The 14,124-nt window shown below is 33.3% G+C and overlaps 1 protein-coding gene across 2 annotated transcripts in view; it reads left to right on the forward strand.

Moving 5' to 3' along the window:
• The first annotated feature begins 1,271 nt into the window (after positions 1-1,271).
• CD247 (CD247 molecule) overlaps positions 1,272-14,124 on the forward strand; it is a 341,193-nt gene continuing 328,340 nt past the window's right edge. For both annotated transcript variants that reach the window (XM_053705859.1, XM_053705860.1), the window contains exon 1: positions 1,272-1,392. In XM_053705859.1, the coding sequence (XP_053561834.1) occupies positions 1,335-1,392 (58 nt within the window). In that variant the 5' untranslated portion in view covers positions 1,272-1,334. The remainder of the gene's footprint in view (positions 1,393-14,124) is intronic.

Consider the following 14,124-nt stretch of genomic DNA (forward strand, 5'->3'; position numbering starts at 1 on the left):
TTCCCATTAAAGCAAATGACATAGCAAAAGTTCCATTAAGAGGATGTAATAAATATAATATCTTAGACAAAAAAAGAGTTATACTGGATCTTTAAATTAAGGGCAAGATCATCACCATTAGGTCTGAACAGGGAATGGGACATTAGCTATTTTATTTAGAAATAACAGCAATACCAGGATGATAATGATTGCTCTGTAAATGTATCTGAATATGAATAAGGGGTAATATTAGTCACCATAATTATTCCAGGACTGCTACTTGGCTTCCTTTTGTATTCTGCATCATAGAAGGGAAGGAGGAATATGAAAATTTATGCTGTGATGATGTTTGTATGATTTTAAATGTGTTCACATTTGCTGCTTATTGATACCAGGTGTATACTTTTTGTCCTATATAAGGGAACTAGTAACCTACCTGATTAGTCTATGATTAAGCTCCACTAGGGGGTGCGAAACACGTCAGACTGTTTGCAGCCTCCATGTCTGTCTGTCACTGTGTTTGCTGTTATGCTGAATAAAGGATTTTTTACATTTTTATATACACTCTGCGGTGCAGTCCTGTTCTTTTTTCCTGGAACTTTCAGTTACACCCATGGTACACCCCTGTTCACACCACTAGCAGAGATGGGGAAACTGATTTTATAAAAGAAAAACACAACACTTTGAATTTTGTATTATAAATAAACATTAATTTCTAAATATTTTTTAAAATGTCTCCACCCCCTGTATCATGTGACAGCCATCAGCCAATCACAGACTCATATATATGTATAAACTGTGAACTCTTGCACATGCTCAGTAGGAACTGGTGCCTCAGAAAGTGTGCATATAAAAATGTGCACAGTTTGATAGTAGAAATAAAATGCAAAGTTGTTGTTTTTTTTAATTACATGCTGAGTCTCAATCATGAAAGTTTAATTTTGACTTTAGTGTCCCTTTTAAAAGTGTTTGTCCATTGTGGGATCCTCTGGAAGGAACCAATCCTTTTGTCTGATAGCTTGGCCTTGATGTGCCATATTATTGTAGTCATTCAATTAACAGGCATGCTTGATTTTATAAATAAACTACATCAGTTCACTAACCACAAACACAGCTTCCAAGCAGTAAAGAGAATAGATTAAACACTAAAAACAAACTAAAAGCAGTTTTTTGTCTTTGATTCTGCGTGTGACAGTTACTATGTGGCAAGTTGAGAATATGATGTTTTAGATGTTCCATTTCCTGTGCAGTGTAGCAGTCGAGCTATGTGGGTAGGTGCGCCATAAGTCCCCTCTTACAGCAGGCAATAGCTGTGACATTGCTCCCTCAGGGACTTAGCCACGCACAGATCCAAGATGAAGGCAAAATGGGTTGCGTTGTCCGTATTCCTTCAGGCCAAGGTTCTAGGGACAGGTAAGTTTAATATAACCTTAAATGTAATACATGGAATCCTGCAATGAGTAAAAAGCTCAAAACAGCCTTTGTATATCTATAAGGATACTGTGTTTATTCTGGAGAATATTGTGTAAAATAAAATTATATGAAATGTATTTTGACATCTTTTTAAAATGATTGTGCTTTGGTCAAATTACATGTCAACAGAATATATGAGCAGTTATAGCAAATTTATATGTATCTATTAGATAACTGCAGTTTTCCTAAAGTGTTTTGTTGTTAAAACATGCAAGAAAATAGATTTATGTTATTTTGAGTTACAAAAAATGTTTTTAGATATTTAGGTGCTTGTTGATAATCCCATTTCAGCATCTTTTGTTACTGTTAAATTATGTGATTCTATAGCATGACATTTTTGCTTAGTGGTCTTTGCACTGGTTCATCCTGTAGACTTTAAATGATCTGTGTTTGCTGTATGTGTTTAATTGTATATACAGTGAAGTATAGATGATAAATTCAGAAAATTAACAGACCCCCCCCCAATATTGACAAATAGGTGTATTTTTGTACGGTTAATCTTTTATTTTACACAAAACACTACAGACCTGTCTAGCAGACAAAGGGTATACACATTTCCCACCTTTTGTTTGCAGAGGGTTTGCAATACATTGCAGATACTAATATCCAATATATTAAACAATGAATTCAAGTGAGGTGCAGGTTTGGAGAGCGATGTAATAGTTTTGTTAAAATAATACTACATTTTTTTTATCTTTAGATATGTGATCTTGTGACTTACATAACTGTTTTGTTTTGCAATAGAGGGGATAATAAAAAGATTATGTCTAAATGCCGGAAGTAAAGAATAGACACACACACTAAAATGCTCAAAAATAAATAATATACTGTATATATATATATATATATATATATATATATATATATATATATATATATATATACACAGTATATCATTTATTTATTTATTTATTTTTGAGCATTTTAGTTGCTTAAAATATTCTTTATCCCTTATATTCCGTATTCTTTTATGTTTAAGAATAGAGATGGCAGGAAATAGCACTCTACAAATCCAAACCAATTTTTATGTTTTATGTTTGGTTTTGTGCTGTATTTTACTAAAAGTAGCAACTGACAAAATCTTTTATAGCTACAACATCTAACAAATATACCAATGAACAATATCTAAAGAATGATGCAATTTTGCTTTCTTTATAAGCTGAATAAATATTAGTTTATGAATTTTTAATGTAAGCAGGCCTGAGAAACGGTAAAGAGTCCTATACACTCACTAACATTATGGAAATGAAAGGTCTTTGAAGACAGGATAAATATCTGTCAATTAATCAATCATATATAAAGGTGCCGTGCCCAGTGTGTGATGATACCTGCAGCGATATGAAGAATAAACACAAATTAGATCACTTACGGCCTCACCGTGAATATCTCTAAATGATATACAATATTACTGATTAAGACTTGGCTCAAACATCAGACAATAAAAAGCATATTCTAGAATTATGAAAGTCATTACACTATATATATATATATTTATCTGATCCTTTTGGTGTACACTTTTTTAGTACTTAGAAAATGTATTATTTACATGTTTATTGTATATTTAATAAAACATAAAATAACTTCAATTTATATACAACTACATAGATCTACAATGGACATAACCTTTGGATCTTTTCTCAGCTGGTTTTTTTTTTCAGATTTAATCTGCCTAGTTTTAAGGAACATACTATTTAAACACTTTATAAATAACAATTTGAAATTTTAACATGTTGCAAAAAATCATTGGATTCTATATCAAATAAGTAATCAACAATAATAATAAAAACGTACCCACATGTGAGTAGAAATAAAATTTACAAATACTCTTATATTACATCTCAGAATTATATATATCTCATTAAGATTTTTTTTTTAAAGTAAAAATGAGGTAAATCAAATACGTAATTTATTACATGTGTTTTTCTATGATTACAGTTTTTAAGGTTTTCCTACTTAATGTTTAAGGTTCTAGGCCAAAACTGATGTAGTTGCTTAATCTTAATCTAGAAATGGTGGAATATTTAAAAGGAGGCTAACTATACCGATTTTGTTACTGATCAAATAACACATTAAGCAATTTAACAAATGTGAATAACCATAGTCAGGGCATCTACAGATTATTTTAGTTTGTATGCAGTTGTTAAAATATTAAAATATAAACAAAGCATTTTTATTAGAAGTTTCTGACATTTACTGAATCCTCTAATACATAGCTCTATTCCAATCCATTAGACGAGCTATATGAAATGTTTTGCACTACGAGTATTTCACAGGGTTTTTACATTTTAGGTCATTCTAGTCTACTATCCAATAGAAAACCAAATAACCATATTGTTTTTAAGTGGCTTTGCAAATACTAGACCAATACTTCCCACTAAGAAAATTTAACAGCTGATTCCAATCCATCTAAAAAATATCTTGGAAATTTTCTATATTTTTACTTTAATATTTTTTCCCCACAGATCTGATTATTATTATTATTATTATTCTTTATTTATAAAGCCCCAACAGATTCTGCAGCGCTGTCCATGGGTACAAAGATAAAAGTACAGTACAATACAATATAAAAGACACCAGACAAAGATTAACAAACAAATACAGGGGGAATTGAGGGCCCTGTTCCCGTGGGAATTTACAATCTAGATCGGTAGAAGGGTAAGAAACAGGAGGTCTTATCTCATGTATTTTTTTTTACTGGTTTTAATTTTGTTATTACAAAATGAAAACATGCAGAAAATATATAAATAAAACATACGTTTTAAATACAAATACATACTAACAAAAGGCCTTTATTATGCATTGATTAAATAACCTCTTCTGACCATATGACCCAAAGAAAAATACTTCCCAATAGCTCCAACATTAAACAGAAATTACAATATTAAAAACTAAACATTATGGATGACTAATGGAGTGAAAGAAAAAATAACAAAGATATATAAAAAAAAAATTATGTGAAAAATGATAACAAAAATATCTGGTAGTTAATATCTTTCTCCGTCACACACACACACATATATATATATATATATATATATATATATATATATATATATATATATATATATATATATATATATATATATACATATATATATATACAACTTTGTAGTCGTAGTAAAGGAGGGCACTCACAGGATTTGAGTAATCCAATAATTTTTTTAAACACAATGCATGAAAAGTCATAGTCAACGTTTCGGCTCTATCTTTGAGCCTTCTTCAAGACTGATTTTAAATCTTAGTACGGCTAACTAGCAGTGTTCCCAGCGGAGAGAAAAGCATAGTCGAGCCGAAACGTCGACTATGACTTTTTATGCATTGTGTTTAAAATAAATGATTGGATTACTCAAATCCTGTGAGTGCCCTCCTTTACTACGAAGTTGTATGTTTGTTCATTGAGGACTACACCCAGGTCACTATATGTGTACAGAGGTTGGAGTGCTGGGCCACTGGCTATTATACATATATATATATATATACATATATATATACATATATATATATATATATATATATATTTATATATATATATAAAACCATGTATTTGTTAAGCACAGCAAAACTGCTTATATATACTGAAAATAATATTGTCTTGAACATTAGGAGCTAATTTGAGTTCAAACAATATTTAAATAAGGTGGCAATTATTTTATATTATTTTTGACCGTGTGTGTATTAGATACTATAAGCAAAGTCCAGTGATATCATGCAGTATAATTTAGCAAAAATGTGAACAAATTGAAATAATATAGTGATATAAAATATATATAAAGTCCTCTCTTTTTCTCATTGTCTACATATATTTAACTTACTTTCTACACTGTATATTAAATTATCTGGTCATTTTTCTTCTTTTCTTTTTTGATATGTTATATTAAAAACCATGAAACCAAGAAAAAAGACATTTGAAATAGGGCAATTACAATATAAAATATCTTTGTCAACAGTCCCCGTATGTCAATGACTATCTTCCTAATTATTAAGCTTTTCTATAGAGCATTTATTGTTTCTTCTTCATGAACATATTGATGAATTTATTTCCTAATCTCATTAATCCTTTTTAGCTAGAGCTGATCATACTAATAGCAGTAAGCACATACTTTACTAATTGTTCCTTTAGATCTAAATGTGAATAGAGATATTAAACCCCTACACTATTATAGTGTCTTTGGGCTAGATTATGAGTGGAGTGCTAACTGCAGTGCGCAAGCGATGTAGGGTATTTTGCGGCTCATTACACAATAAAAGTAGCTTGCGTTTTACGATTTGAAGAATTGCTAACTTTAATGCTTATTATTGAAATATTAAAAATAAAATATTAAAAAAATATTAAAAATTATTGTTAATTATTATGCATACTGTAATATATATAAATATTCTATAAATTATTTAAAATATTTTACAGTATGTATGTTGGTTTTTGCTTGTGCACAAACTTTTTACTTTCAACTCCTAATACAAGTGCAACTACGAACACAAAAAGCCTCTGTCTAGTGATGTTAACGGTCGTGTGGGAGGGCTAAATTGGGTCCACTTTGAATCTAGCTCTTTGGAGAAAAACCAGGCTAATTCACTTACTCACGTGTAATGTAAAAAAAAGAGAAATTAGGACAAGGGGTCCAAATAACATTGGATATATAATCTCGGATGTTTATATTTATATGATAGAATGAGAAAATATATACCATAGTGTTCATGGAACTGTTAACTGTTTATAATTGACATTTATTGCAGATAGTAACAATCTCCATGTATAAACTTGCCTTTATAACAAAGCTTTCCATTAATAGTATATCCTTAAAGATAGACAACCATACTTAGTGGATTTAGGGGTTAAGCAATCTCCATTGCAAAGGTAAAATAATTATTAACAAGAACATTCAACAAATGTGCTTTATGGTCCCATAAAATATTGGGGCATCTATTTAAATACTATAATGGATAGATCATCCCAGTTTTGACACTTTGTATCTCTAAATATACAATCTGATACCTGACACCAATCTTGTTTTAGTTATACACATGCCAGTGAAATGTGGGCCATTTTCGCTCTCCTTGACACTCCCTATAACAAAGACCTGATGTATTAGTTTAAATATGTTTTGGTCTGGAAGGTGTTATATTTCAACACATTTAAATGTTTATATAATGTTTAACATGTCTAATTGAGACACAAGAAAAAAAATATATCTTTAAAATCTCTTTCTATATCTATAATTGTATATTTAAATATAAATGTGCGATATATGTAATGTTGTTAAAGGGCAGTAACTGATGGAGATTAAATGGTTATCTTTTATAGATGTGCCCCAAATACAGAACATTTTATAAATTATGGGCAGATGAGCAATATTGCGACCATGTTAACTTCTTCTTCAATGGAGCGCACCGAAAAAAAATAATAACTCTTATTGCTCTCTCACTAGGCTGAGACCTACAGCATTAAACCTGAAGGTAGTTATAAATATTTTACATTTCATTGTTCTTCACATAGACGAACATTTTATTTTTTATTTTTATAAAATATATATCTATACCTATATATCTATATGAATATATAGATATTATAGATTAATATAGAAATATATATTTAAAATACTATAAAACATTTCTTCTAAGTGAATGCAAAATACTTACATTAAATATATAGTAAAACACATTATAACATTTTAATATTGATTAAAAAGGATTTTTCAAGTTTTGAGGTATTTAACTGGAAAGGGCTCCAAAATGTATATATTTACCTATATATGTATATACATGTGTGTATATGTGTATATATGTATGTATATACATATATACATATATAAAGACATACATGTCTTTATATAAAGAAGTTTCTGTGTTTAACCCCTTTGAACATTATAGCATTTTATTACCGTGTTATAATGGTTCCTTAACATAACAGAAAAAGGCAAAAAACCTGGTACACCCTCATCCCAATATACAAGTAAATATAAAGTCAGAATGGCTGCAAGACTTGAAGGACCATTATTGTAGATACTTTACATGCTCTATTTCATTACAACCCTGCAACTCTATAGTTAAAGTACTGTATTGGAGAACTGATGATCCCAAGGGGAAACTGCCTCTAAGCCAATAAGCAGTGCCATTTGTACAGCTGTTTTTTGTGACTAACTCTGCTGATTGGGTCAGTGGCAGTTTCTACTTGGGACCAGCAGTGCTCTGTGGCTTTGCAGGGTTTAACACATAAAGTTGCAGGGTTCTAACTAATTATAGCATAGTTTTTTTCAACTATAATCTATAGACTAAATAATGTAGATCACTCGTTTTTAAACCTGCCCTGAGGCCTCCCCAACAGGCCAGGTTTTCAGAATTACCTTGGATGAGAGTAGGTAGATTATTTCACCTGTGCTCCAGTTCAGATATCCTCAAAATGTGGTCTGTTAGGGAGGTCTAAGGACAGGTTTAAAAAACAGTGATATAGATTAAGGAAAAATATATATTTGCGCTAAGAGCTTAATTCTTTATATTTCACTGTAAGGTTTAATCTTTAACCATAAGCTGAATTCTGTATTCCTTTAAGAGCTCACATAGATGTTGGCATCTCCCTTTCAGATAACTTACATTGCACATTTCCCAGTGCTGGTGACTACATTAAATATTTATTAACGACAAGCTCTGTTTGTGCCTTGCAAAACGCATTAGGGCCTTCAATGCGAAGCTCCTTGAAACAATTTAATAAAGATGTGAGTGAAACTGAAGCGACCGTTGAGCAATGAGGCCGTCAGATACCTAGGCCTGATAAGTTTTATAGGACGACTGTGAGCTTTTGTACGGGGATATTGGTGATGCTGTTGTTACTAGGCAGACTGACAGCTTGTGAAAGATTTACAATATGAAACAGTGCAATTGTGCAAAATAATATAATACTGAGATAGACCAGAATCCCATATTGTAATCTGAACGCCACATAAATCCTGAGATAATTCTAGACATACCCAATAATAGACCATACATTTTCAGTATTTGTTTGTTTAAATGGACATCTTATAATTAGAAGACCTTCCTGTAGTCTTGCAATAAACTAACATACTGGCAGTGAGAATAATTTAATACCTTGTTTGCTGCAATTGGTTTTCAATAGCCAAACTCTTCCCACCATTTGCAGTATTTGGAGGAGCCAGTCCAGGCTTCTTATAGAGTAGATGTAGATAGCCACTGTCATTTTGCTAGCAACACCTGCATTGTTTTGCAGTTCCTTATCTTATCACCTCTGCTGAGACAATTTGGGGGCAGATGTGTAGCAGAGTTAGACTTGTGAATTTTCAGAGTTAAACTACATAAATAGGGTGAAAAATAATAATGACAATAGTTTCAAAACATTTCTACAATGAATACTCAGCAGTCATATAGCAGTCATTAAACTAAAATTAAGCTTGAGACGGAATCCCCCATAAAACATTTAATTATAAAAACAAACGTTTTACAGTCAATGAAAATACACTTTGAAAAGTTTCTTGAGTATGTTAATTGTATCTCAGTTAAGGTAAAATATAATCAAGCTTGTGCACAAATCAAGCAATCCCACTGTGTAATATGTTACAGGGTCAAAATTCAGAATCCTGCAGGAATGTAATTTCAGGATACAATATGTCAGTGGTATCTTGCAGGAAAAGAGGGGGGTGGGGAATAAAGTATTAAAGTACATTGTAAAGTGTTTTGTTGCACATAAGTAAATATGTTATTATAAATTGAATTTCAACTTTAATTTCCCATAACTAAATCATCTCATAGAGAGTGACTGACATGCAAAAGTGCATCCTAACATTCGGCTAGACTACGAGTTGTGCGTTACGGTAAAAAAACAGCGTTAAGAGGTCCTAATGTTGCTTTTTTATGCCCACTGGTATTACGAGTCTTGAAGGTTTAGGGTCACCGCACACTTCTTTGGCCTTACCGCAAAACGACTTACGTAAACTTCGTAAAGTCTTTTTTTCTATGGGACTTCCATAGCGCCGGTATTATGAGTCTGTCCTGGGAGGCCAAAAAGTGAGCGGTACAGCCTACCCTGTCAAGATCCCTAACGCATTTAAAAGCCAGTAGTTAAGAGTTGTATGGTACAACGCCGTAGCATAAAACTCATAACTAAAGTGCTAAAAAGTACACTAACACCCATAAACTACCTATTAACCCTTAAACCGAGGCCCTCCCGCATCACAAACACTATAATAAAATGTGTAACCCCTAGTCTGCCGCTTCAGACACTGCCGCCACCTACATTATATTTATGAACCCCTAATCTGCTGACCCCAACATCGCCAACACCTACATTATATTTATTAACCCCTAATCTGCCGCCCCCAATGTCGCCGCCACCTACCTACACTTATTAACCCCTAATCTGCCGCCCGCAACGTCGCCACCACAATAATAAACATATTAACCCCTAAACCGCTGCACTCCCGCCTTGCAAACATTAGTTAAATATTATTAACACCTAATCTGCCGTCCCTAACATCGCCGCCACCTACCTACATTTATTAACCCCTAATCTGCCGCCCCCAACGTCACCGCCACTATATTAAAGTTATTAACCCCTAAACCTAAGTCTAACCCTAAACCTAACACCCCCTAACTTAAATATAATTTAAATAAATCTAAATAAATATTCCTATCATTAACTAAATTATTCCTATTTAAAACTAAATACTTATCTGTAAAATAAAACTTAAGCTAGCTACAATATAACTAATAGTTACATTGTAGCTACTTTAGGATTTTTTTTTATTTTACAGGCAAGTTTGTATTTATTTTAACTAGGTAGAATAGTTATTAAATAGTTATTAACTATTTACTAACTACCTAGTTAAAATAAACACAAATTTACCTGTAAAATAAAACCTAACCTAAGTTACACTAACACCTAACACTACACTATGATTAAATTAATTAACTAAATTAAATATAATTACCTAAATTAAATTAGCTTAAATACAAAAACAAACACCAAATTACAGAAAATAATAAACAAATTACAGAAATTTAAAATAATTATACCTAATCTAATAGCCCTATTAAAATAAAAAGCCCCCCCCCCCCCAAAAAAAAACCTCTAGCCTAAACTAAACTACCAATAGCCCTTAAAAGGGCCTTTTGCGGGGCATTGCCACAAAGTAATCAGCTCTTTTACCGTAAAAAAAAATACAAACAACCCCCCAACAGTAAAACCCACCACCCACACAACCAACCCCCCAAATAAAATACTATCTAAAAAAACCTAAGCTCCCCATTGCCCTGAAAAGGGCATTTGGATGGGCATTGCCCTTAAAAGGGCAGTTAGCTCTTTTGCTGCCCAAACCCTAATCTAAAAAATAAAACCCACCCAATACACCCTTAAAAAAACCTAACACTAACCCCCTGAAGATCGACTTACCGGGAGACGTCTTGATCCAAGTCGGGCGAAGTGGTCCTCCAGACAGGCAGAAGTCTTCATCCAAGCCAGGCAGAAGTGGTCCTCCAGACGGGCAGAAGTCTTCATTCAAGCCGGGCAGAAGTGGTCCTTCAGACGGGCAAAAGTCTTCATCCAGACGGCATCTTCTATCTTCATCCATCCGGAGCGGAGCAGGTCCATCTTCAAGACATCCGACGCGGAGCATCCTCTTCTGGCGTTGACTAAAACAGAATGAAGGTACTTTTAAGTGACGTCATCCAAGATGGCGTCCCTTAGATTCCGATTGGCTGATAGAATTCTATCAGCCAATCGGAATTAAGGTAGAAAAATCCTATTGGCTGATTGGATCAGCCAATAGGATTGAAGTTCAATCCTATTGGCTGATTGGATCAGCCAATAGGATTGAGCTCACATTCTATTGGCTGATTGGAACAATAGAATGCAAGCTCAATCCTATTGGCTAATTGGATTTTATTTGGGGGGTTGGTTGTGTGGGTGGTGGGTTTTACTGTTGGGGGGGTTGTTTGTATATTTCCAAAGGTAAAAGAGCTGATTACTTTGGGGCAATGCCCCGCAAAAGGCCATTTTAAGGGCTATGGGTAGTTTAGTTTAGGCTAGGGTTTTTTTTATTTTGGGGGGCTTTTTTATATTAATAGGGCTATTAGATTAGGTGTAATTAGTTTAAATTTATGTAATTTTTTTATTATCTTCTGTAATTTAGTGGGGGTTTTTTTTGTACTTTAGCTAATTTAATTTAATTTAGGTAATTGTATTTAATTTAGTTAATTTATTTAATTATAGTGTAACTTAGGTTAGGTTTTATTTTACAGGTAAATTTGTATTTATTTTAGCTAGGTAGTTAGTAAATAGTTAATAACTATTTATTAACTATTCTACCTAGTTAAAATAAATACAAACTTGCCTGTAAAATAAAAATAAATCCTAAGCTAGCTACAATGTGTTAGTTATATTGTAGCTAGCTTAGGTTTTATTTCACAGGTAAGTATTTAGTTTTAAATTGGAATAATTTAGTTAATGATAGGAATATTTATTTAGATTTATTTAAATTATATTTAAGTTAGGCGGTGTTAGGTTTAGGGTTAGACTTAGGTTTAGGGGTTAATAACTTTAATATAGTGGCGGCGATGTTGGGGCGGCAGATTAGGGGTTAATAAATGTAGGTAGGTGGTGGCGATGTTAGGGATGGCAGATTAGGGGTTAATAATATTTAACTAATGTTTGCAAGGCGGGAGTGCGGCGGTTTAGGGGTTAATATGTTTATTATAGTGGCGGCGACGTTGGGGGCGGCAGATTAGGGGTTAATAAGTGTAGGTAGGTGGCGGCGACATTGGCGGCGGCAGATTAGGGGATAATAAATATAATGTAGGTGATGTTGGGGTCAGCAGATTAGGAGTTAATACATATAATGTAGGTGGCGGCGGTGTCCGGAGCGGCAGATTAGGGGTTAATAATATAATGTAGGTGTCTGCGATGTTGGGGGTGGCAGATTAGGGGTTAATAAGTGTAGGATTAGGGGTGTTTAGACTCTGGGGTTCATGTTAGGGTGTTAGGTGTAGACATAAATTTTATTTCCCCATATGTATCAATGGGGCTGCGTTAAGGAGTTTTATGCTGCTTTTTGGCAGGTGTTAGGCTTTTTTTCAGCCGGCTCTCCCCGTTGATTCCTATGGGGAAATCGTGCATGAGCAAGTACAACCAGCTCACCGCTGACTTAAGCAGCGCTGGTATTAGAGTGCGGTAATGAGCAAAATTTTGCTCAACGCTCACTTCTTGTCTTTTAACGATTTGTTTCTGAAAACTCGTAATATCAGCGCTGTCGGTAAGTGAGGGGTGAGGGAAAACTGCTCGTTAGCACCGCACAGCCTCTAACGCAAAACTCGTAATCTAGGTGATTGCTTTTCATTTTAATAATGTTGTCTGAGATGTATTTACCTCACAGAGGGCACAAATATATAAATAGACATATATGAGGATACTGTTTATTGTATTTAGGGGAAATAACGTTTTAGAAAGTGACAACCCTGTAAGCCCCCATAGAGGTGATTACCAGACAGTTAAAGGGAAATATTACTCTATTTGTTTCTATTATGTATATCAAAGGGCAGCAGTTAAACAAATTCAAATATATATATATATATATATATGTAAAATTGTTAAGCAAAGTCTGATTTAATTTAAGTTGCAACTAACAGGAAGTGTATGAGTAGTTGCAGCTGAGTCCGGCTGACGAGACAACTACCACAGAAAAAAAATGGTTTATTCACCTCAGGACATCTGTTTTTCAAGATGCAAAGCTCTGTAATACTTTTTGAAACATTCTCTTTTAGATAGTACAGAGAAAAAGTTCCAGTATTATGTCCCTTTAAGTGAGTATTTGAACTATATATTATATAAAATGTGTTTGTTTTGTAATCCTACTATGAGTGTGTTTGATTTAAAGAGACAGTCTAGTCCAAAATAAACTTTCATGATTCAGATAGGGCATGTAATTTTAAACAATTTTCCAATTTACTTTCATCACCAATTTTGCTTTGTTCTCTTGGTAGTCTTAGTTGAAAGCTAAACCTAGGAGGTTCATATACTAATTTCTAAGCCCTTGAAGGCCACCTCTTTTCTCAGGGCATTTTGACAGTTTTTTACCACTAGAGGGTGTTAGTTCATGTGTTTCATATAGATAACACTGTGCTCACGCACGTGGAGCTCCTAGGAGCCAGCACTGATTGGCAAAAAATACAAGTCTGTCAAAAGAACTGAAATATGGTGGCAGTTTGCAGAGGCTTAGATACAAGATATTCACAGAGGTAAACAGTGTATTAATTTAACTGTGTTGGTTATGCAAAACTAAGGAATGGGAAATAAAGGGATTATCTATATTTTAAAACAATACAAATTCTGGTGTAGACTGTCCCTTTAATGGTGTTGTCTCTCTGTGTTGAATAATTATGGAATAGCTCATATGAACATTGTTTGCCAAGGGTAAATTAGACACAATGTGCACAAAATAATAATAATTTTATCTGTAAATTGCAGGAGATTCACAGATACCATTTCACCAAATTAGTTATCTCATTAAATGATGTTTCAATCTAATGTAAAGTTTGATTCTCACAATCTGACATCTATTTCCAGTCTATGTCTCAGGACAGATTTTTATAGTAAGAAACAGATTCATGGGACCAGGGGCTGAGCTACTATTGGTGGAGCAGGTGCCGTGGCTCCAGGGCCCAAGTCTATCA

Source organism: Bombina bombina, chromosome 3 (assembly GCF_027579735.1).
Source record: "Bombina bombina isolate aBomBom1 chromosome 3, aBomBom1.pri, whole genome shotgun sequence".
NCBI classification, from domain to species: Eukaryota; Metazoa; Chordata; class Amphibia; order Anura; family Bombinatoridae; genus Bombina; species Bombina bombina.